Source organism: Ranitomeya imitator, chromosome 4 (assembly GCF_032444005.1).
Source record: "Ranitomeya imitator isolate aRanImi1 chromosome 4, aRanImi1.pri, whole genome shotgun sequence".
Taxonomy (NCBI): domain Eukaryota; kingdom Metazoa; phylum Chordata; class Amphibia; order Anura; family Dendrobatidae; genus Ranitomeya; species Ranitomeya imitator.
Window position 1 is genome coordinate 528,330,367 of NC_091285.1, and position 24,797 is coordinate 528,355,163.

Consider the following 24,797-nt stretch of genomic DNA (forward strand, 5'->3'; position numbering starts at 1 on the left):
CTCCACCTCCGTGGTCACATGATCGTAGGTCCTTCTGTTCTCTGTCATACTCAGCACGCTGCTCAGGTCCCGTCTGCCTGAGCTTTCCCTGCGACATCTGACCCTGGGCTCTCCCGCAGTGTGGGTGAGTCACCCTGTTCAGCCATGGCAGTGCGCCGGCGCTGACAGGATCCTGATATAATCGCAGCAAAAGCTGGCGCAACAAAATATTAAGTTAAAGGGGCCAAATAATATTGCAGGCCCCACGTTTCAGTTTTTGAATTTCCACAAAAATTTAAAATAAGCAATAAATTTCGTTCAACTTCACAATTGTGTTCCACTTGTTGTTGATTCTTCACCCAAAATTTACATTTGGTATCTGTATGTTTGAAGCATGATATGTGGGAAAAGGTTGAAAAGTTCCAGGGGGCCGAATACTTTCGTATATATATATATATATATATATATATATATATATATATATATATACAGTTAGGTCCATATATATTTGGACAGAGACAACATTTTTCTAATTTTGGTTATAGACATTACCACAATGAATTTTAAACTAAACAGTTCAGATGCAGCTGAAGGTCAGACTTTCAGCTTTCATTTGAGGGTATGCACATTAAAATTGGATGAAAGGTTTAGGAGTTTCAGCTCTTCAACATTTGCCACCCTGTTTTTAAAGGGACCAAAAGTAATTGGACAATTGACTCCAAGGCTGTTTCATGGACAGGTGTGGGCAATCCCTTCGTTATGTCATTCTCAATTAAGCAGATAAAAGGGCTGGAGTTGATTGGAGGTGTGGTGCTTGCATTTGGAAGGTTTTGCTGTGAGGTAAACATGCGGTCAAAGGAGCTCTCCATGTAGGTGAAACAAGCCATCCTTAAGCTGCGAAAACAGAAAAAAAAAACATCCGAGCAATTGTTACAATATTAGGAGTGGCAAAATCTACAATTTGGTACATCCTGAGAAAGAAAGAAAGCTCTGGTGAACTCATCAATGCAAAAAGACCTGGGCGCCCACGGAAGACATCAGTGGTGGATGATCGCAGAATAATCTCCATGGTGAAGAGAAACCCCTTCACAACAGCCAACGAAGTGACCAACACTCTCCAGGAGGTCGGCATATCAATATCCAAATCTACCATAAAGAGAAGACTGCATGAAAGTAAATACAGAGGGTTCACTGCACGGTGCAAGCCACTCATAAGCATCAAGAATAAAAAGGCTAGACTGGATTTTGTTAAAAAACATCTAAAAAATCCAGCACAGTTCTGGAAGAGCATTCTTTGGACAGATGAAACCAAGATCAAACTCTACCAGAATGATGGAAAGAGAAAAGTATGGCGAAGGCGTGGTACAGCTCATGATCCAAAGCATACCACATCATCTGTAAAACACGGCGGAGGCAGTGTGTTTGCTTGGGCATGCATGGCTGCCAGTGGCACGGGGTCACTAGTGTTTATTGATGATGTGACACAGGACAGAAGCAGCCGAATGAATTCTGAGGTATTCAGAAACATACTGTGTGCTCACATCTAGCCAAATGCAGCCAAACTGATTGGTCGTCGTTTCATACTACAGATGTACAATGACCCAACACATAAAGCCAAAGCAACCCAGGAGTTTATTAAAGCAAAGAAGTGGAATATTCTTGAATGGCCAAGTCAGTCACCTGATCTCAACCCAATTGAGCATGCATTTCACTTGTTAAAGACTAAACTTCAGACAGAAAGGCCCACAAATAAACAGCAACTGAAAACCATCGCAGTGTAGGCCTGGCAGAGCATCAAAAAGGAGGAAACACAGCGTCTGGTGATGTCCATGAGTTCAAGACTTCAGGCAGCCATTGCCAACAAAGGATTTTCAACCAAGTACTAAAAATTAACATTTTATTTAAAATTATTGAATCTGTCCAATTACTTTTGGTCCCTTTAAAAACAGGGTGGCACATGTTAAGGAGCTGAAACTCCTAAACCCTTCATCCAATTTTAATGTGGATACCCTCAAATGAAAGCTGAAAGTCTGAACTTCAACTGCATCTGAATTGTTTTGTTTAAAATTCATTGTGGTAATGTCTATAACCAAAATTAGAAAAATATTGTCTCTGTCCAAATATATATGGACCTAACTGTATATATATATATATATATATATATATATATATATACGAAAGTATGTATAATTCAGGATGGGGGATATTAGTACAGAATTGACCACATTTTTTACTTCAATTTTTTTTCTATTTTCCTCCTTTAAAGCCTAGGTGCATCTAATAGTCCGGAAAACCCCCCTGGAAGAAGCTGCATGCGAAACTAAGGGTACCGTCACACTGAGACGACGCTGCAGCGATACGACAACGATGTCAATCGCTGCAGCGTCGCTGTGTGGTCGCTGGAGAGCTGTCACACAGACAGCTCTCCAGCGACCAACGATGCCGAAGTCCCCGGGTAACCAGGGTAAACATCGGGTTACTAAGCGCAGGGCCGCGCTTAGTAACCCGATGTTTACCCTGGTTACCAGCGTAAATGTAAAAAAAAAAAAACAGTACATACTTACATTCCGGTGTCCGTCAGGTCCCTTGCCGTCTGCTTCCCGCACTGACTGACTGCCGGCCGTAAAGTGAAAGCACAGCACAGCGCGCTGTGCTCTGCTTTCACTTTACGGCCGGCAGTCAGTCAGTGCGGGAAGCAGACGGCAAGGGACCTGACGGACACCGGAATGTAAGTATGTATTATTTTTTTTTTTTTACATTTACGCTGGTAACCAGGGTAAACATCGGGTTACTAAGCGCGGCCCTGCGCGTAGTAACCCGATGTTTACCCTGGTTACAAGCAAACGCATCGCTGGATCGGTGTCACACACACCGATCCAGCGATGACAGCGGGAGATCCAGCGACGAAAGAAAGTTCCAAACGATCTGCTACGACGTACGATTCTGAGCAGGGTCCCTGATCGCTGCTGCGTGTCAGACACAGCGATATCGTATGGATATCGCTGGAACGTCACGGATCGTACCGTCGTAGCGACAAAAGTGGCACTGTGAGACGGTACCCTAATGTGAACTGATCTCTTACCTTTACTTGTGAAGACCTTTTCCTAATGTTATATTAAGAGTTACTTTTGCCCTAATAATGTGTCTTTTTAGCGATAAATGTGCAATATATATGTTCTGGTAGCCCTTGTATTAGCACCATATACTATGCACTTTATTTGATCATTGTACTGTATAGGGCAAGTATCATAGGCATGGGAATGCACTGTATTTTTCCCTGTACTATTAGGTCCACACATGTAATTTACATATATATAAATTTGAGTGGTGATTTATGGAGACACTGATCTAATATCTTGGGGTATACAATCTGTTATGGTGGTTGTTCTTTTTGCATTTGTATCTTCATTTTTTTTTAAAGAAACCTTTTCCTTTTATATTTGGTTATTCTTTAAGAAAGTTGTTTGAAATTTTATTATAGGCATATGCTTCCTTTTTTCTGTTTGGATTTAATAATGGTCCGGTGTGTTTTATGGTCCGAAAAATACTGTATATATCAATAAGCAAGGGAGTACGTGGTGGCCATGATACTGTAGGACTGCATTCTATTCTACGAGGGGGCTGCATTATACTACAGCTCTGGCAAAAATTAAAAGACCACCACATCTAATCCCTGTCATGGGCAACCCAATCTCCAGACCTGAACCCCATTGAAAACATCTGGAATATAATCAAGAGGATGATGGATAGTCACAAGCCATCAAACAAAGAAGAACTGCTTACATTTTTGTGCCAGAAGCAATGTGAAAGACTGTTGGAAAACATGCCAAGACGCATGAAATCATGGTTATTCCACAAAATATTGATTTCTGAACTCTTCCTGAGCTAAAACATTAGTATTGTTGTTTCTAAATGATTATGAACTTGTTTTCTTTGCATTATTTGAGGTATGAAAACACTGTTTTTTTTTAATTTTGACCATTTTTCTTTGTCAGAAAAAAAATACTAAATTTATTGCTTGGAAATTCATAGACATGTTGTCAGAAGTTTATAGACTAAAAGAACAATTTACATTTTACTCAAAAATATATCTATAAAGAGAAAAATCAGACAAACTGAACATATTGCAGTGGTCTCTTAATTTTTGCCAGAGCTGTATATGAGGGCTGCATTATATTCTATGAGGGGCTACATTATATATTAGGAGGGGGCTACATTATATTCTATTAGGGGGCTACATTATATTCTATGAGGGGGGCTATGCCAACCCCTGCTAGATCATTACGACGTGTAGTACCTTACATTATACCCAGATATTAGCAAGTTGTACCGCACAATTGGTGGTGTTGTATTTATTTCTATGTAGCTACATAGTGGGCTCCAAGAATGATTTTCTCTGGTGGGCCCAAGGTGTTCCAGTCCGACGCTGCATGAGGGCAAGGAGGAGTGTGATCTTTACAATTCATGAGATGGAATAAACTCAGCAGATTTCATGAAAGAACATCTGATACCGAATGGCTGAGTTCCCTAAGTAGACAAATGTATGGTAAAATAAATTGAGGAATAAAGTAAAGTAGATGAAGATAGTACGGAGTTTGATTTTATTGCTCATTTCTATCATTTTATAAGAACATTGATCAAATTTATGTTAGAATTAAATCTCTAGTTTACCATTTTCTCTGCAGTTTTATGGCCACTGGACAGAGCCCGAGTGGATGGTCTTCTTGTCACCTTGTATTTCACCGGCTTTTCACCTGCTGACTCTCCTTGCAAGGCATCTTTTTGCTCTTTCTTCTTTTTTGGAAAAGGTATTTCCTTCTGTTCTTGTTTCAGTCGTAGTTCTTCTAGCTGCTGTCTGTCAGATAAAAGTTTAAAGGGAACCTGTCACCCCGTTTTTTCAGTAGGAGATAAAAATACCGTTAAATAGGGCCTGAGCTGTGCTTTACAATAGGGTATTTTTTGTCCCCTGATTCCCTAATAAATGCTGCCGAAATACCTTACAAAAGTGGCCTTTTTCGCCTGTCAATCAGGCTGGTCAGGTCGGATGGGCGTGGTCACAGCGCTGTTTCTCCCCCACATCTTGCTTATGTTCCCGTTGGTGGCGTAGTGCTTCTCGCATGCGCAAGTGCCGAATGCACTGCGCAGCTGTAGAAAAAGAGCGCGCTCGCCGCTATTCAGCGGTTTCTCGGTGGGCGCGGCCATCTTCCTGAGGCCGCGCGTGCGCAGATGGTCTCCTGCTTCCCAGGGCTTCAGGAAAATGGCCGCGGGATGCCGCGCGTGCGCAGATGGACATCGCGGCGGCCATTTTCCTGAAGCCGAGATTCGAACTCGGCTTCAGGAAAATGGCCGCCGCGATGTCCATCTGCGCACGCGCGGCATCCCGCGGCCATTTTCCTGAAGCCCCGGGAACACGGAGACTCCATCTGCGCACGCGCGGCCTTTTTCTACAGCTGCGCAGTGCATTCGGCACTTGCGAGAAGCACTACGCCACCAACGGGAACATAAGCAAGATGTGGGGGAGAAACAGCGCTGTGACCACGCCCATCCGACCTGACCAGCCTTATTGACAGGCGAAAAAGGCCACTTTTGTAAGGTATTTCGGCAGCATAGGTAGGGAATCAGGGGACAAAAAATACCCTATTGTAAAGCACAGCTCAGGCCCTATTTAACGGTATTTTTATCTCCTACTGAAAAAACGGGGTGACAGGTTCCCTTTAATGTTATATACACAGTTGCAATCAAAATTATTCAAGCCCCAACTTTACAAATTAGGTTTATTAGCAAAACTTACAAACTTTATGATACTTGCAATAAACTAATCAACTAACAACAATGTATTACCTCAACACAACTAGTGTAACACGTGGTTTCTGCTAATTCAACACAAAGGAGGCCGATTAGTTAAGATGTCCTCTGTAAGAACACTGAAGATTGTGCGGCATTGGACCTTCCAACTGTACAGTGATCCCAAGCATACTGTAAGGCTGTGTGCACACGATGCAGATTTGGTGCAGAAAAATCTGCTGCAGTTCTGCACTAAATCTGCATCTCCTGGCAGAATCCGCAGGTGCGTTTTTGATGCGTTTTTGACGCGTTTTTGATGCGTTTTTTGTGCACAAATCTGCACAAAAACGCATCAAAAACGCACCTGCAGATTTCTATTATGGAGGGGTGCAGAAATGCTGCAGAACTGCACAAAAGAAGTGACATGCACTTCTTTGAAATCTGCAGCGTTTCTGCGCAGATTTTTCTGCACCATGTGCACAGCTTTTTTTTTTCACATTGATTTACATTGTACTGTAATCACAGTGCAGTTCTGCAGCGTTTCTGCTGCAGTTCTGCAGTAAATCTGCATCGTGTGCACATACCCTTAAGCCCACCACGGCTTTGTGTCAGCATACTTCTTCGGCATGGCAGATTCTAGAGGCCGTCACAGTCATCTGACATGAACCACTTAGAAAATGGTATCTCCATCTTATTCTGCAGCGCTTTACAGACATTATCATCGCTGTCCCATTGGGGCTCACAATCAAAATTCCCTATCAGTATGTCTTTGGAGTGTGGGAGGAAACCGGAGAACCAGGAGGAAGCCCACGCAAACACGGGGAGAACAGATAGACTCCTTGCAGATATTATCCTTGGTGGGATTTGAACCCAGGACCCCAGAGCTGCAAAGTAACAGTGCTAACCACTGAGCCACCGTGCTGTCCAATTAGATTTGAAGAAAGTGTTTGCTGCACACAGACCAAGATATTAGTGAACCGGAGGCCATTAAGGAATGGGGTAATTGCCTGAGGAACATTGTCTTCTAACTATGCATCATGCTTGCATCCGATCATAATAGCTAAAGTGGCTCTACACGATACTAAAGATGCAGGTCATGGAGCTGTGAATAATCCTTAGACTGCAGTAGTTATTAAAAGTGGCATTTTGAGTAGAAATTGGAGAACCCACCTGTTATACTAGTTATATCAAAAGGAGAAATCAGGTATAATATGTTAAAAAGTCATTTATTGATAATTCGAAATCCACAAAAAGTATATTATAAGTAACACCATTAAATATATAAGAAAACCATATGCAGGAGGAAAATACAAAATATAAAGGACCAAACAATTGCAAGTGCCCCATTTGTGCAAATGATTACATACTATAAAGCATTCATTTGTATATTTGGCTAGTTTAGTCCAATGTTCACCTTTGTTGTAGAGATATATTATTCTTGTATGGCGTTTTCCATTGGTGATGCAGTGGCTGTGCACATGCGCGCCACCGCCCTGGATTCCTGGCGTGCGGCGGTGCGTCTTTTACCTTGCTCTGACGCGCGGGGACTTCATTCTCCCTGCGCGTGTGCAGCAATGTTGACGCTCTACTGCACTTGCCGGGACCCGGGGCGGATGGTGCGCATGCGCCGATTCCTCCGCTGCTATTGGCAGCTTTGTACTACATGCCCTATCACAGGAGCATAAAAGGTCCTGGTTGCTGCATGTTAATGTTCCCCTTGAGAAAGCGGTGCATTGGACTCGCGAAATGCGTGTCGGGGTATCTGGGGTATCCACACCCGGCTCAGGACCCTTCAATTCCTGCCTCTGGTAAGCAACCTTCTCCCTGTGGCCGTACTTTGACAGAGTCACTTGATATTCACCTCAGGGTGTATGGGCTTGCCTTTCAAAGGTGACTTTCTAATGCATTTGCACTTTATAGTATGTCATTATTTGCACAAATGGGGCAGTTGCAATTGTTTGGTCCTTGATCATTTGTATTTTCCTCCTGCATATGGTTTTTCTTATATATTTAATGGTGTTACTTATAATATACTTTTTGTGGATTTCGAATTATCAATTAATGACTTTTTTAGCATATTGTACCTGATTACTCCTATTTCTCCTTTTGATATATGTAATTTTGGAGTGGGTTTTCTCTTTCTCTTCTTTGAGTGGGCTATTTTCAGCCCTATTGTGATGTTTACAACATGTCACTGAGGTATCTGTTTCTATTGTTATACTAGTTGAATTGATTTGTATTGAGCTTTTCAAATTGTTCTTATTTGATTTATTTATTGCAAATTTCAAAACATTTGTAAATTTTACTAATAAGCCTAATTTGCAATGAGGATGAGGGTTGAATAATTCTGTCTGCAACTGTATATACATATCAAATATATATATATACCGTATATATATACTGTATATATTTTTCTTCCCCTAGGTTGCAATTGCTACCCCTCGAACACATTTACCATAGTTATGTATGCCAAAAATATGACTGAGTAATCCATAAGATTAAATTAGCTGCCAGTCCTAACCTAATGATGTGCCAATTTCAAGGTGCCTTGCTCGTACCAGGTGTCAAAGTCAACACCCTTAAGTAATTCATTACCTGGCACACTCCTCTCTGGCCCTAGAAGCAGCAGTCTCCTGGAACAAAGACCCACTGTGTTTGAAGAACTTCTCGTATTTATCTGCCGTGGCTTGTGGGTAAATCCGTTGATAACCTCCCAGGTGGCTGTCCTCATACTTTCCTACTTGTTCCAGCCAAGCAGCCTGGGTGCTTTCCAACTGCTCCCGTCTGTAAACAAGCAAACGTGGACACAACAACAACAATGTCAGTGACTATATGAAGGTGGTGAAATAAATGAACACATTTTAATGTTTTACTCCCTTGCTGTAATTGCCATTTATTGCATCCATGACCACATCACTTATTAGTAACAAAACTAAGCACGTTAAAGTACACTGAATGTCTGATTATATTTCTAAACTATTGTTTAGTTATTGCTATACAACATTATAAAAGGAATCTTGTGCAGTGGATGATACTTCAAGGACCCCCGGCACCCCCACAGATCAGCTGTTATCAAAAGAATAATAGCTGTTCTGCAGTACTCAGCAGTGCCTGCTACACAGTGTATTCAGCTTCATTTGAAGCATTTTTATACTTTGGCCATAGAAGCAAATAACAGCTGATCACGGGGGTGCCAGGTGGTGGACACCCACAGATTGGATAATGATGACATATTTAACGGCCATCATGCCTACGGATAAATTATCAATGTGTTGTGCCTAGACTATTCCTTTAATTGCTTCAAAACGTGAACTTATTACCTGTTTTCTTTGGGCACATTCCGCTGAAGTAAGCGTTCCTTAACTTTGCGTTTATCTTCTTCAAGAACTTTTCTTTTGTCGCAAGCCCGAAGATTGATCAAATTAAGGGTATCCTGAAGTAGGGCATCCTTCACTTCCCTATCCAAGCGTGAGTCTGTGGTAAAGCTTGGGGAATGATTCACCTACAGAAAACAAGAATACATCTTACACAAAGTAAAAACCAAGCGCTATTCTCCAAGTACCATTTATAATAATGTATTTATTGTACCCTACATTTGAAAGGTGTCAAACCACATTTGGTCTTTGCAACTTCGGGAGCACTTAGTTTGTGCCCATGGATCCTAGGATACACACCACAAAGTCACATCTATATAAAAACACCACAAAAACCATAGCAGGCTAGCGTCATAACTTTTCTCACATTTTTATATTGACATTTGAGATTTTACCTCCAGCAGCCAAGGTTTTAATTTTTTGTCCACTAAGATGTCAAATCCTAGAATCTCGAAACAAGCGCTGCCTGCGATATGATTTGGGAAGCAGGTTCTGTAATTGTGCTTCAGGATGGGGTGTGCAGATATCAGAGTCTTTATAACTACATCCTCAATATCTTCCCACAGCTTTACTGTGTTGTACGTGTTGCTCTCCAGCCAGGTCCTTAGAGTTGATAGTTTTCTATTATTCAAAATATAAAATGTACACAAATCATACAAAACATAACTGTACCCACTGCAGCACACAGCACTCACCTCTTACTTCCCGTCATGTCATCTCTGATAAAGTTGTCGCTGTGCTTGTTGATGGCATAATTGGTCAGGTGCATACAGACATCGTCCTGTCAGAATGAATTTTACTAACTTAAGTAACTCAGAGTTTTCCAGACATTTACAACTGAGGCATGCTGTAAGTACACAGGAATCTGTTTCTGTTACCTCCATCTCAAGCAATGAGATACAAGATTGTGTAGTGAAGGGTAAAACTACTAAAGATATTATCTGATTGATGTGTAATTCTCCGCTACCAAGAATTCTTTGTGTGTCACGACTCTGTTGTCGGGTGTCCCAGGACTAGTAGATCCTTCCCTGTCCCTAACGCTAAGGGTACCCAAACTCACCCGGATCCCTGGATTACTTCTGATGGTGAAGATGCCGGGGCCACGTACCTTGTCTTAGCTACTAAATCTGCCCTCAGTCTGTACCCTTCCCCTACCCATAGAAGAGGGAGTAGTAGTGTACCTATAATACACCAACCAGCCAGACTAACAAAGTAATACAAAAAGGGATAATGAAAAATACCAATCACACAAATATACTCACACAAACAACAGAGGAATGCACCAAGGAGTGGAGGATGGGGTTAAACCAAAGTAGGAGAAGAAGGAGAATTATCACACACCCAAAACCTAGCAACAGTCACAGATACTGTAAATCCACCAAACACCTTTTCAAATAACAGCCAACAACAACTTCGAGCCATGCAACAAAAGCTATCTCTGACAATGACTGCTTGCCAGGGTCCAGATATATAGGAGATGGGAATGGCTAGCAACGAACAGCTGAGCCTTAATGCAGGAAAGTTTCCAGGAGCTCTCAACAGAGCAAATTTACCCCTGCCCTGCTAAAAGATACCTGTACCATTTAATATGAAGGTGAAGTGCTTCTAATCAGTGCAGTAGGCGAAATCAGACACTGCGGTCTTCTGGCTCCTCTCTGTCATGGCAAACCCATGACAACGTGATCATATGACCTCAGTTAAAAATAGGTGGGAGAGTGTTATGCTCTGGTGGACTAGGATCAGCATGAGACGTACTCTGGAGAAGGTGGTACCTTTACTGACCGCAAACCCTGAACTAGCAGCGCAACTAGAAGTAGCCGTGGGGGGTACCTAACACTCCCTAGACCCCTCGACACAGCCTAAGAACTAACTACCCCTAAAGACAGAAACGGGAAAACTATCTTGCCTCAGAGAAAATCCCCAAAGGATAGACAGCCGCCCACAAATATTGACTGTGAAAGGAGAGGGAAATAACATACGCAGACATGAAATCAGGATTTAGCATAGGAGGCCATACTGGCTAAAAAGGAAGAATAGGACAGAATACTATGCGGTCAGTATAAAAACACTAGAAAATATCCACCACAGAAAATACAAAACACCACATCTGACTAACGACATGGAAGGTATATCTGCATCTCCAGAGACACAGCTTGGCTGCAAAAAATCCTTCACAGACAAAGCTGGACAAAACAAGAAAATGCACAGACAATAAGGTCCACAGCAGGTGGACAGCAAAAACAAGGCCAGAACTTATCTTTGAAGAAATGAACAGCAGACCAGGAGAGACCAAGTATGGATGTGAATCCTCCAAAAACAATGGACAACTGGCACTGACAAAGGATAAAGCAGGACTTAAATAGCCCAGCCCAAATTGCAAAAAATGGATACACCTGATAAATGCTGCGATCCAACTACCGCAGCACTACCACTCATAACCACCGGAGGGAGCCCAAGAGCAAAATTCACAACAGGAGAGATAAGTGGTACAAATATCCATGGAGGCATGGGAGAACATTTTGGAACCAACACAGGGAATATCAATTAACACAGCCCAGAGGAGGTCACAATTATTTTTGATTCATTGAATTTATAGAACCCCAAAAGCATTATACCCGATGGGTCTCAGGGCTGATGATCGTTGGGGAAGGAGGAGCAGATCTCCTTCGTATGTTTTGGTCTTGAACGCAATTGAGGGAGTTATGGGATAACATTGGTAAACTAATTCGTGAGGTCTTTAATATTCCAATTTCTATTAATTTTAAATCTTGTGTTCTGGGTCTTGTGGGGAATTGGAGAATCTTCCCCAGGGCAGTTAACCATAGCAAAAATCATGTAATGTAGACTATTGCTAAACACTGTCTAGCAACTAGCCTTCCCTTGACTGATGAGATAGTGTGGGGATTAAACAATACAACCCTAATGGAAAAAGGTGTATATTAAAAGAGGAGCTGTTAGCAAGTTTGGCAAACAATGGGGAGATTGTATTAAATGCCTGGCAGTAATTTCTGAGCTATTGGCATCGGATGTCATTTTTAGTTTATTGTTGCTAGGTGGAAAAATATATTTAAATATGTTATAAAACTTGGTGTAAGTGTTGAGCACTCAGAGCCAAACTGAATTACCTGTCATTTTGATATAGCAAGGGAATAAAGAGGTAGGTGGGTGGGGGCTGGTTTGGAGGTGGAGGTTAAGGGATATGTAAAATTCATACAAACAAGTTATTTGCAGAATTGGTTGAAGATGTTCCTAGTCTGGATATTAAGACACAGCCTTCATATTTAACGGTTATACTCTTCCAATGTCTGTTATCACTGATGTTTCAATAAAATTATATATATATATATATATATATATATATATATACACACAGTGCAGACCAAAAGGTTGGACACACCTTCTGATTTAAAGATTTTTTTGTATTTTCATGAAAATTGTACATTCACACTGAAGGCATCAAAACTATGAATTAACACATATAGAATTATATACTTAACAAAAAAGTGTGAAGCAACTGAAAATATGTCTTATAATCTAGGTTCTTCAAAGTAGCCACCTTTTGCTTTGATGACTGCTTTGCACACTCTTGGCATTCTCTTGATGAGCTTCAAGAGGTAGTCACCGGAAATGGTTTTCACTTCACAGGTGTGCCCTGTCAGGTTTAATAAGTGGGATTTCTTGCCTTATAAATGGTGTTAGGACCATCAGTTGTGTTGTGCAGAAGTCTGGTGGATACACAGCTGATAGTCCTACTGAATAGACTGTTAGAATTTGTAAGAAAAAAGGCAAGAAAAAAGTGGCCACTTTAAGTAGCTTTTCTCATGCTTGCATACACCTGGCTATGAAGTTCAAAGCTCAATGAGGTTAGAAAACCAAACAAAGTGCTATAGTAAGTCAGTAAAAAGTAGGTAGGAGTATTTAAAACAAGAAAATGATAGGGGTGCCCATACTTATGCACCTGTCAAATTTTGTTTGAATGCAGATTGCACATTTTCTGTTAGTACAATAAACCTCATTTCAAGGCAGAAACATTACTGTGTCCAACAGTTATTAGATATATGAAACTGAAATAGCTGTTGCAAAAAAAAACAATTTTTATAAAACATTAAGCTTAAGATTAATAGGGGTGCCCAAACTTTTTCATATAACTGTATATATATATATATGTTGTAAGGTGGCAGCTGGACAGGTCTTGGGCGGGAGATTGTGTCCCCGAGGTGATGTAGGACCCGGAGAAGCAGGTTCCAGCACATGTATTGCTGAGAAGTGTTTTATTGGGCCCAGATTATGGGTCCAGGTTTCACGAGCAGCTGAAAGAGCTGGATGGGATCAGCTGCTCACTTACCTCCAGTACGCTTTTTGAGATAGCGATTAAGGCAGATGGGGTTGTCTCACTTTGTGTGTGTGGAAGGTGAGGAGGCCTTGTATGTGCTGCTCAGACCCTGCTGGAGTGAGAGTGAAGGTTTGACATTTATCTGGGTGAGCCGTGCTTGTATGGACTGGTTAGTTTCCATTTTTGTTCTGTTATATCTTTTTGTTCCCAGAAGAGGCTATTTTATTTTCTTAACCAAATGGTTTATGGACATTTAATACACCACCCGTTTGTTCTAAACCGACAAACTGAATCCCTGTGTGTAAACCAGCGTATACCACAGAACTGATCCCTCACAGTGTATATATATATCAGTACTACTACCGTGTTTTCTTTGGGGGGTAATCTCTGTAAACATTAAATATGTTGTAGAAAATGCACATTTTTTCAGAGGGAAATATATGGTTTTAGTGGGTCTTAGGAGCTACTTACCAGATTGCTGTGACTAGGTTCTGTATAACTCATGGTTGCAAAACGTGCAAGGCCTTCCTTGTAGATGAAAATGCGCAGAGGTTCACAAGATGTTACAAGGACATATATACGTAGATCAAATTTGTACCCATCAATCAAGAATGGCTGTGGAAATATACCTGTATCAGTCAGTGTGAAGATAACATTTGTGGATCATGGCTATGGCAGGATACTGATGATGTTGCTTAGATTTTAGGCACCAATACACACTAGATTACAGTGGGACGAACCTGATGACTTCAGCTGACAGTGTAATTTGTATGGTGGTCACCACTGATCACCTGATGTTGAGGGAGATTAGAGTCAGGCAGTGTGAATTTATATGCCCGATCCTATTGTTCTCCAGGAGATAAGATGCTGCCAGAGGTGAGTGACAGCAGCTCTCTCAGATCTACTATAATGGGAAACACAAGAACACTCAGCCAAACTTAATGGTCAAGTGTATGGTGGAGACGGGAGAGATAGATGGCCAACAGCTATTGTATGACCAGATTTAGACTAATAGAATGAGTACACAGATTAATAAATGGTTTGCTGACAATAATGAAATCTTTTTACATACTGATATCCTGTTTTCTTGAAGCAAACAAGAAAATTCATGTTACCTTTGAGACATACTGCTGACAGATCATGTGGTCACCATGTTTAATGTCCTTCATGTTTTTGGATAGAAAAATACCCTTGCCTTGGCAGCCACTATCAGGCTTGCAGATGTAAGTCTTGTTCTTCTTTGTGCGACAATAAGCCTGTAAATCACCATAACTACAGTAAAAGAAGAGAAAAGGTCAAAATGAATATCAATAAACACTAACAAATTCATATCCACTATAGTGGATCATGTCAAGGGTTAACTTTCCTCTGCCTCATTCTGGGTTTAGGTTTGCTATTTAGCTCCCATGCATCCTGCTGGCGGTGTCAACTATAGTTCTGCCTTCGGCATGTAAACCTGACTATGGTAGCCCTTGATTTGTCCTGCTGTGATCCCTGACTTGCCCTGTGTCTGTTGACTCCCTCTGTCTGCCCTTTTCCCAGCGTTTTCCTGTTTGTCTGTTTGATTCTCTGGTTCCTGACTTGGTTCATATTCGGACTCGCTTCTGCCTTCTGACTTTGTCTTATCCGCTTCTGACCGCTGCTGAACCTCCTGGCTTGTTCCTGACCACGTTTACTGCTCATCCCTTTTGGTAGTTCTGCCTCTGATTGTATTTTGAGTCGGCTTGTCTGACCACTCTCTCACCACTTGGTGGTGCCTGTGTCATGATATGTACTTTTGCCCTGTCCTGTATTTGAATAATATGCCATTTGATGTATGTAACTGTTCTCTGGTTTCTATTAGCTGTAATTTATGTATTTTCTTGTGCTGGGAGTTCACTGTAACAATGTCTCCTTCCCCCAATACTTGCAGCTCTAAGCTATAATGTAATTAAGCTTTGTCAACATCACTAGTGGAGGAATAGCCATTCTTCCTCACAGCAGGTGGCTAGTCACATGTACATACTACATAGACTACTTGGAGCCCACCAGTCTAGAATCTTCTGGTGGACCCAACCATTGAATAGAAGGTGTGACCCCTACCCCCCTTCATGGGCGGATCACAGGAGCTCAGACAATCCATTCTTATTTTGAGATCAGATGTGAGTTGATCCTTGAAGGAGAAGGAGTGGGGATTCTTAGCTGAGGCAAGACCCCACGCCCATCTGGGAATGCAGAAGCGAACGGGGCGAGACTTGAGCTGAGGACATATCTCGTTGTTCGTGAGATTGTTTTGGGATCCCTTGGACTCGTGTGGACTATTGCTTTGTTACCTGGCACAAGGATTATCGGGAGGTGCCCCCGAACCTGTTCCGTTGGACTAATTGTGGACTCTGTAGATCTACCTGCATGTGTTGTTCCAGCTTTCTTGATAATAAATCTGTGGAATCATCCCTCGGCCTGTTGTCCCTTCTTGCTCTGCCGTACACCCCGTCACAAACTGGTTGGCAGCAGAGGGATCAGAGCAGAAGGAATGGAGGACAATGGCCCAACATCGGGAACCAACACCGCAGAGTACAAGAACTGGACTTTGGGGAGCCTACAATCAAAGGCCCGTGAAGTAAGAGTCCGTTTTAAGGGATTCTCCAAGGAGCAGCTTATTGAGGCTTTGGAAGGAGTTCGCCTGCAAGATGACGCTGAGGAAGGATCCTCACAGCAAATGGAGGAAAGACTGCAGCCGGAGGTAAATACCCAAAAAAGTCAGTGGGTTGTGTGGTACGAGGAGGAGTTGGCATTGCTGGGAGAAGAGGCCACCATAGACGATAAGAGGGAGGCCATTCACAGAGCTCAGGAGAGGGAGGCCATTCACAGAGCCGAGGAGAGAGAGGCCATTCACAGAGCCGAGGAGAGGGAGAGGGAGGCCAATCACAGAGCTCAGGAGATGGCATTGCTGGAGAGGCAGATCGCTTTGGAAGCAGCTAGAAGCTCCAGACAGACTCTAACCCCAGCACCCACCATGAGGGAACTCCCCAGAGTGTCCCGCAAAGACTTCAAGCCCTTTAATGAGGCTGCAGGTGACATTGAGGGCTTCTTCCAGGACTTTGAGCATCAGTGTCAATTAATGGAAGTCCCGGAAAGGGACCGAGTCCGACATCTGGTTGTCATGGTCAGGACATGGTTAATGTCCTGTCAGGGTTAATTTTTGCTAGCCTCTTTTCTATAGTGGGAGGGGTATTTATACTCGCTCCTAGCCTGGTTTCTCTGTCAGCTATAGATTCTGTTTCTGTCTGTATGCGTGACTCCTGGATTGTGTGCCTGGTTTGCATAGCGTTGTCTTGCTTTCTGTGCTTTACTCTGTTTGTGTTCCTGGCTACTGAACTCTGGCTTTGCTACTGACAATCCCCTGTCTCTCTGTTTTGGTACCTCGTAATCTCCTGGCTATGACTTCTGCTTGTTTGATAATTCTTTAGTGCTTGTCCCTTCTCTGTTTCCCTGGCGTCTGGCTCCGCCCCTTTTCCTCCTCCCACTCTGTCACATGGTCTAGGTCCTGTTCGTTACCTGTACACTCTGTTTCATGTCAAAGGTCCCGCGGGTTCAGGTTAGTACTTGGCATTTTGCTCAGCTGCTGTGTGCAGCTTCCCCTGCAGCATAGATATCCAGGCACCGTGACATTATAGCTGACCTTACAGTCTTTTTCCCTGGTGGGGGGTTCTTGGTATGCCATGGATCCTGTACAGGTTCTCACGGGGCAGATTAATGAGCTCTCCCAGTTGTTGCAGAAGCTGTCTGTGGAACAGCAAGCCCTGGTCCACTCGCACCAGCAGGTGCAGAGAGATGTGGCAGGTGCTTTACAGATGTCTGCTTCCTTGCAGTCCCGGGAGGGGGGCACCACTGATGTATCCCTGGTGGACCCCGAACCACCTGTAAAGTTACCCGATTCTTTTTCTGGGGATAAAAAATTATTCAGGGTCTTTAGGGAGGGATGCAGGTTGTTTTTTGAGTTGCGTCCCCGGGCCTCGGGAAATGAAAGACAGAGGGTGGGGGTAGTTATGTCTTTATTAAGGGGCGGATGTAAAAAATTGGTCCATGGCCGCAAAAAATTCCTTTCTGACACTGAAGAAATGTTTCACTTCAGCACCCGTGTTGATACAACCCGATCCATCGAAACCTTTTATCGTGGAGGTTGACGCCTCGGAGGTGGGGGTGGGGGCAGTGTTGTCTCAGGGTCCGTCCACCCTTACTAACCTTAAACCCTGTGCCTTTTTCTCTAAAAAATTATCTTCGGCCGAGAGAAATTATGATGTCGGCAACAGAGAATTGTTGGCAATTAAATTGGCCTTCGAAGAATGGAGGCATTTTCTGGAGGGGGCTGTTTTTCCCGTTACGGTCTTCACTGATCATAAAAATTTGGCCTATATCGAGTCCGCTAAGAGATTAACCCCCAGACAGGCTCGGTGGGCACTTTTTTTTTCTCGGTTTAATTTTACCATTACATTCCGACCAGGGTCTAAAAATGTGAAGGCGGATGCCTTATCCCGTAGTTTTGATTCTGTGTCCCCTCCAGAACCTCCTTCCTCCATTCTTCAACCTGGAGTGGTTGTGGCTGAAGTCTCATCTGAGTTACAGAGGGAGATTTTGAATGCACAAGCACAAGCTCCCAGGAATAAACCCCAAGGTAAACTGTTTGTACCCGATCACTTCCGTTTCACACTTCTGCAAGAATTTCATGATTCTGTGTTGAGTGCACACCCTGGGATTGCAGCTACCCGGGGGGCAGTAGCTAGGAACTTTTGGTGACCTTCTATGGGTTCGGATATCAAAAAGTTTGTGAATTCTTGTGGGAAGTGTGCTCGTTCTAAGAGCTCTCTGGTCCGGCCGGCCGGGGAATTGGTACCTTTGCCAATTCCGGATAAACCCTGGACACACCTCTCCATGGATTTTATCACTAATCTTCCGTCTTCCAAGGGCAACTCTGTAGTTTGGGTTGTGGTTGATAGGTTTTCAAAGCAAGCTCATTTTGTGCCGCTACCTGCGTTGCCTTCTGCTGAAACCTTGGCTCGCTTGTTTATTCAGCATATAGTTCGGTTGCATGGGATCCCTGTGAATGTGGTGTCTGACAGGGGTGTGCAGTTTGTGGCCAGGTTTTGGAGAGCTTTTTGTAAGAAGTTGGGGGTTACGTTGTCATTTTCCTCTGCTTATCACCCGGAATCCAACGGACAGACTGAACGCACCAACCAGTCGTTGGAACAGATTTTGAGATGCCTGGCCTCTTCCAGACAGGAGGACTGGTGTGAGGTTTTACCCATGGCTGAGTTTGCGTTCAATTGTCGTATTAATCAGTCTACTGGCAAATCTCCCTTTGAAGTCAATTGTGGATTTGTTCCACAGTTTGGAGAATTTTCCCGCATGGATTCTGGTTGCCCTGGTGCTGAGGGTCTGGTGCAACAGTTAAGAACCCTTTGGAGGGAGGTTCAGGCGAACATCTCCAAATCCCAAAAGAGGTACAAACATTTTGCAGACAGGAGGAGATTCCCTCCATGAAGTTGGGCTCCAGGTTTATAGGTCCATACAAGATTATTGAGGAGATCAACCCGGTGGCCTATAGGTTACAGTTGCCCACCTCTTTCAAAATTTCTAATGTCTTCCACAGGTCCCTATTAAAACCTGTGGGGACGGTTAGAGAAGATTCTTCATTGAATGTTCCGCCAGTATTGGTAGAGGGTCAGCTGGAGTACGAGGTAGGGCGCATCACTGATTCACGGTGGGTGCGTCGTAGACTTCAGTACCTTGTACATTGGAAGGGGTTTTCTATTGAGGATAGGTCATGGGTTCCGGCCAGTTCTGTGCATGCTGATCGACTGGTGCGGGCTTTTCATGTAAGATACCCTGAGAAGCCTGGGGGTCCAGTGGCCCCCCGTTAAGGGGGGGGTACTGTCATGGTCAGGACATGGTTAATGTCCTGTCAGGGTTAATTTTTGCTAGCCTCTTTTCTATAGTGGGAGGGGTATTTATACTCGCTCCTAGCCTGGTTTCTCTGTCAGCTATAGATTCTGTTTCTGTCTGTATGCGTGACTCCTGGATTGTGTGCCTGGTTTGCATAGCGTTGTCTTGCTTTCTGTGCTTTACTCTGTTTGTGTTCCTGGCTACTGAACTCTGGCTTTGCTACTGACGATCCCCTGTCTCTCTGTTTTGGTACCTCGTAATCTCCTGGCTACGACTTCTGCTTGTTTGATAATTCTTTAGTGCTTGTCCCTTCTCTGTTTCCCTGGCATCTGGCTCCGCCCCTTTTCCTCCTCCAACTCTGTCACATGGTCTAGGTCCTGTTCGTTACCTGTACACTCTGTTTCATGTCAAAGGTCCCGCGGGTTCAGGTTAGTACTTGGCATATTGCTCAGCTGCTGTGTACAGCTTCCCCTGCAGCATAGATATCCAGGCACCGTGACACTGGTGGGGCTCTTAGAGGGTGGAGCTGCCGCAGCCTATAGAGCTATGAACCCTCAGGGGAACTGTGAGTATGCGGAGATTAAACGGACTATTCTAGAACATTATGCTGTTACCCCAGACACTTACAGGACTCAGTTCCGTACTTTAGCCTGTGATGAGGAAGTGTCTTTCAAGATGTATGCCCACAGACTCAAACAAATATGTCATCGCTGGCTGGAGGCAGAGGAGGCCTTAACCTGGGAGACCTTCCTCCAGGTTATCCTAAAAGAGCAGTTTTACTTCAAGTGCCCTGCTGAGATCCGGGAATGGGTGCGTGAGAGGAGACCAGCCACTGTGGAGGAAGCTGCAGCTCTAGCTAATGAGGCTCTCACCATCAAGCCTCAGTGGAGGGTTCTGTTAGAGGATGGAGAGAGGCCTACCAGCTCCACAACACCGGTGACCCCCTGTTCTTCTGTCCCCATTGTTCCTCGTTCCTCTAAGCCACCACCTCATGTTGATACCCGTGTAAATGTGCCTCCAGTTGCTTCTACTGCGTTTTCTGGAATACGACGAGGAGAGGAAGTAGCAGAGCGCAGGTGTTATGGTTGTGGGCATCCGGGGCATCTGCAGGCCTCATGCCCAGCCAGCCCATGGAGGAGTCGTCCTCAAAACCCTACAGCATCTTTAGGTGGGGGCCGGCCTCCAGGTTCCCTTACCCCTCGCCCAAGAGGATGCCTTGGATGGAGTGAGACCCAGCACAGATGCTATCGATGTGGACAGCCGGGGCATCTGCAAGCCTCCTGCCCAGCTGTTCAAATGAGGATTAATCCTGTACCCAGTCGTATTATTAATTATGTACAGCCAAGTGCCATGGAGGACGACGTGTCACCACTACATGAGGACTGGCCTTGTGCCTCACCCACCCATGTTGCACCACTAGGAATTTATGGTGTGCGACCTGCAGCTATGACGACTTCTGCTCATCGAGGTAAGCACTTGCAGGAGGTCATGCTGGATGGACAGAGACTTATTGGAGTTTGTGACTCAGGGGCTTTCCTCACACTGGCTGATCCCCGAGTGGTTCGGCCTGAGGCAATCCATCGAGGACCTGGGATTGTCATTGAACTGGCTGGTGGACAATGGAGGACTATTCCCACAGCCACTGTGGATCTGAACTTTGGTTTTGGGGTCAGGCGATGTGTGGTTGGGGTGATGGGTGGTCTGCCTGCAGATGTTCTCCTGGGCAATGCTGTGGGAGAGCTACGATGCCAATTCGTGGCAGCATGAAGCCACATGTAAGTTACGCTCTGCCTGTGTGTACTTAACCAGCAACCTGTAGAAGTCCCTGGTACGTACAAAAATTGGGAGGGGAAGGGATTGTCATGATATGTACTTTTGCCCTGTCCTGTATTTGAATAATATGCCATTTGATGTATGTAACTGTTCTCTGGTTTCTATTAGCTGTAATTTATGTATTTTCTTGTGCTGGGAGTTCACATGTAACAATGTCTCCTTCCCCCAATACTTGCAGCTCTAAGCTATAATGTAATTAAGCTTTGTCAACATCACTAGTGGAGGAATAGTCATTCTTCCTCACAGCAGGTGGCTAGTCACATGTACATACTACATAGACTACTTGGAGCCCACCAGTCTAGAATCTTCTGGTGGACCCAACCATTGAATAGAAGGTGTGACCCCTACCCCCCTTCATGGGCGGATCCCAGGAGCTCAGACAATCCATTCTTATTTTGAGATCAGATGTGAGTTGATCCTTGAAGGAGAAGGAGTGGGGATTCTTAGCTGAGGCAAGACCCCATGCCCATCTGGGACTGCGGAAGCGAACGGGGTGAGACTTGAGCTGAGGACATATCTCGTTGTTCGTGAGATTGTTTTGGGATCCCTTGGACTCGTGTGGACTATTGCTTTGTTACCTGGCACAAGGATTATCGGGAGGTGCCCCCGAACCTGTTCTGTTGGACTAATTGTGGACTCTGTAGATCTACCTGCATGTGTTGTTCCAGCGTTCTTGATAATAAATCTGTGGAATCATCCCTCGGCCTGTTGTCCCTTCTTGCTCTGCCGTACACCCCGTCACAGCCTGTGCTGCTGCTCTGTGGTGCTTCTCTGTGTACGCAGTCTCACTTCCCTCTCTAGCTCCCTCTGGTGGAGGTTGCGTTATACTGCACTGCAGCAGCATGACATATAGCAAGTGTAATTCATAGAACAACTTATTACCTGTTTCAGATTAGTACCACCACTTAGGAATAATTAGAATTATTTTTTTTTTATAAATATATGATATTTTAATTTGTAACAATAATTTTATTATAAAAGTAGAGAACAACAAGGCACTCAACAAAAAATGACTTGTGGATGGTGCTCAAGTAGGGTATCCAACCCCTAATCTAAGCAAAAATAAACTTGGCACTCAAATTGATGAAAGATGAGGAAACTTCATTTATTTTGCATCCAGACAAAAACAGAAGAAATAACTGAACGTTTTCGGTCTCACATTGGACCTTCATCAGAGTGTCTTGCTGGTTCAGAAGGATAAGACAGTGTGCTTCAAATAAGCTGGAAGGATGATAAGAGGAAAATGCCTGGATGCTGCGTGGGGAATCAGAATTCAGTTCAGCATGTCCTTTATAGGTAATTACTATCTCTGTGACCAAGTGCTGGTTGCTGTATATGTAGATCAGATTATGTGCAGCGCATCCATGTGAGGCGACTGTGGTCGCTGCTTCAAAGTGCTGCATGTGTGGAGGTCCGGGAGCTGGACAGGAGGACGTCCTTGAACTGGATTCATTGGGGAATTGGGAGCCAGTGGAAGGATTTGCAGAGGGGAGAAGCATGGTAGCGAGGAGAGAGGTGCATTAGTCGGGCAGCAGAGTTGAGGACAGACTGACGTGGTGCAAGAGAGTTGACGGGGAGGCCACAGAGGAGGGTGTTGCAGTAATCGAGGCGGGAGATGATGAGGGATCGCACAAGAGTTTTAGTAGATTAGGGGCTGAGTATTGATTGGTGGGGAGGTGGTGCAGAATTGGAGTTTTTCCAAGAGAGGGCGGTGGGACTGTGGAAGGTTCGAGGGATGGAGGCAAGGCCGGGGTGGAGCCTGAGCGGAGTCTCAAGGGGGTGCAAAATTTTTGCCAGTATGGGGCCATGAAATTCATACTGGCAGCCCTGTGTATGGAGAAAGTAATGTCAGAAGGAAGAGAAAGCCTGATACATATAAGACGTGCACACCTAATGCTTCAATAAAAAAATACGCCTTTATTAACACTGATAAACAAGGGGATATAAAACCACTTAAAACCTCAGAAGGTACAATGTAACCACTCCCCTAGAAATAACAATAAACCTACCACAGTAATAACAACAGCTAACCATACAGCAATAATAGCCAATATCACATGATAATTGATAATGCCAACAGAGTACAATGCCTTGTGAAAGTATTCGGCCCCCTGGAACTTTTCAACCTTTTCCCACATATCATGCTTCAAACATAAAGATACCAAATGTAAATTTTTGGTGAAGAATCAGCAACAAGTGGAACACAATTGTGAAGTTCAACGAAATTTATTGGTTATTTTACATTTTTGTGGACATTCAAAAACTGAAAACTGGGGCGTGCAATATTATTAGGCTAAAGTAAGAAAAGAATCCAGCTCAGGAAAATGTAAAAAAATCGAAAATTCTTTATTCCAAATAATTTTTAAAACGAGAAGAAACACTGCATGTCAAAAATCAACAATATCCAAAAAATGGAAGGACAACCATGGTACAGCTGAACGCGTTTCGAACACAAAGTGTTCTTAGTCCACAGCAAGCAGAGTGTTATGACCTGGTGGTCAGGACAATAATGGACCTGGTGGTTAAGAGCACACGGAATGACCTGATAGTTACTGATAATAAAGGACGAGCTCTGGGACGTGGGAACTCTGCTGACCGCAATCCCTAATCCTATCAAACACACTAGAAATAGCCGTGGATTGCGCCTAACGCTCCCTATGCAACTCGGCACAGCCTAAGGAACTAGCTAGCCCTGAAGATAGAAAAATAAAGCCTACCTTGCCTCAGAGAAATTCCCCAAAGGAAAAGGCAGCCCCCCACATATAATGACTGTGAGTAAAGATGAAAATACAAACACAGAGATTAAATAGATTTAGCAAAGTGAGGCCCGACTTACTGAACAGACCGAGGATAGGAAAGGTTACTTTGCGGTCAGCACAAAAACCTACAAAAGGACCACGCAGAGGGCGCAAAAAAGACCCTCCACACCGACTCACGGTGTGGAGGCGCTCCCTCTGCGTCCCAGAGCTTCCAGCAAGCAAGACAACAATAAAAATAGCAAGCTGGACAGAAAAATAGCAAACCAAAGAAATACAAGCTGGAACTTAGCTTCTGCTGGGAAGACAGGTCACAAGAACGATCCAGGAGTGAACTAGACCAATACTGGAACATTGTCAGGTGGCATGGAGCAAAGATCTAAGTGGAGTTACATAGAGCAGCCCACTAACGAATTAACCTCGTCACCTGTAGAAGGAAACTCAGAAACACCCACCAGAGGAAGTTCATGGACAGAACCAGCCGAAGTACCATTCATGACCACAGGAGGGAGCCCGACAACAGAATTCACAACAGCAGAGAGCTTTGGCAGAAGCCCTTTCCGTGCTCGGATTGATTAAAACTCATGGAGATCATTCAAGAAGGGTGAGCTGAAATTTTGTGTGTGTTTTTCTAATATTATTCGGCCCCTTTACTTTCAGTGCAGCAAACTCACTCCAGAAGTTCATTGTGGATCTCTGAATGATCCAATGTTGTTCTAAATGCCTAATGATGATAAATATAATCCACCTGTAATCAAGTCTCCGTATAATTGCACCTGCTCTGTGATAGTCTCAGGGTTCTGTTTGAAGCACAGA

At 43.9% G+C, this 24,797-nt stretch overlaps 1 protein-coding gene across 3 annotated transcripts in view; it reads right to left on the reverse strand.

Annotated features, from left to right (window-relative positions):
• TTLL13 (tubulin tyrosine ligase like 13) overlaps positions 1–24,797 on the reverse strand; it is a 131,943-nt gene that overhangs the window by 31,489 nt on the left and 75,657 nt on the right. For 2 of the 3 annotated variants that reach the window (XM_069766170.1, XM_069766171.1), the window contains 7 exons: positions 14,586–14,742; positions 13,942–14,085; positions 9,833–9,918; positions 9,533–9,758; positions 9,084–9,265; positions 8,359–8,547; positions 4,651–4,834 (listed from right to left, as the gene is read on the reverse strand). In XM_069766170.1, coding sequence (XP_069622271.1) covers positions 4,651–4,834; positions 8,359–8,547; positions 9,084–9,265; positions 9,533–9,758; positions 9,833–9,918; positions 13,942–14,085; positions 14,586–14,742 — 1,168 coding nt within the window. The remainder of the gene's footprint in view (positions 1–4,650; positions 4,835–8,358; positions 8,548–9,083; positions 9,266–9,532; positions 9,759–9,832; positions 9,919–13,941; positions 14,086–14,585; positions 14,743–24,797) is intronic. The other variant, XM_069766172.1, reaches the window with a different exon arrangement.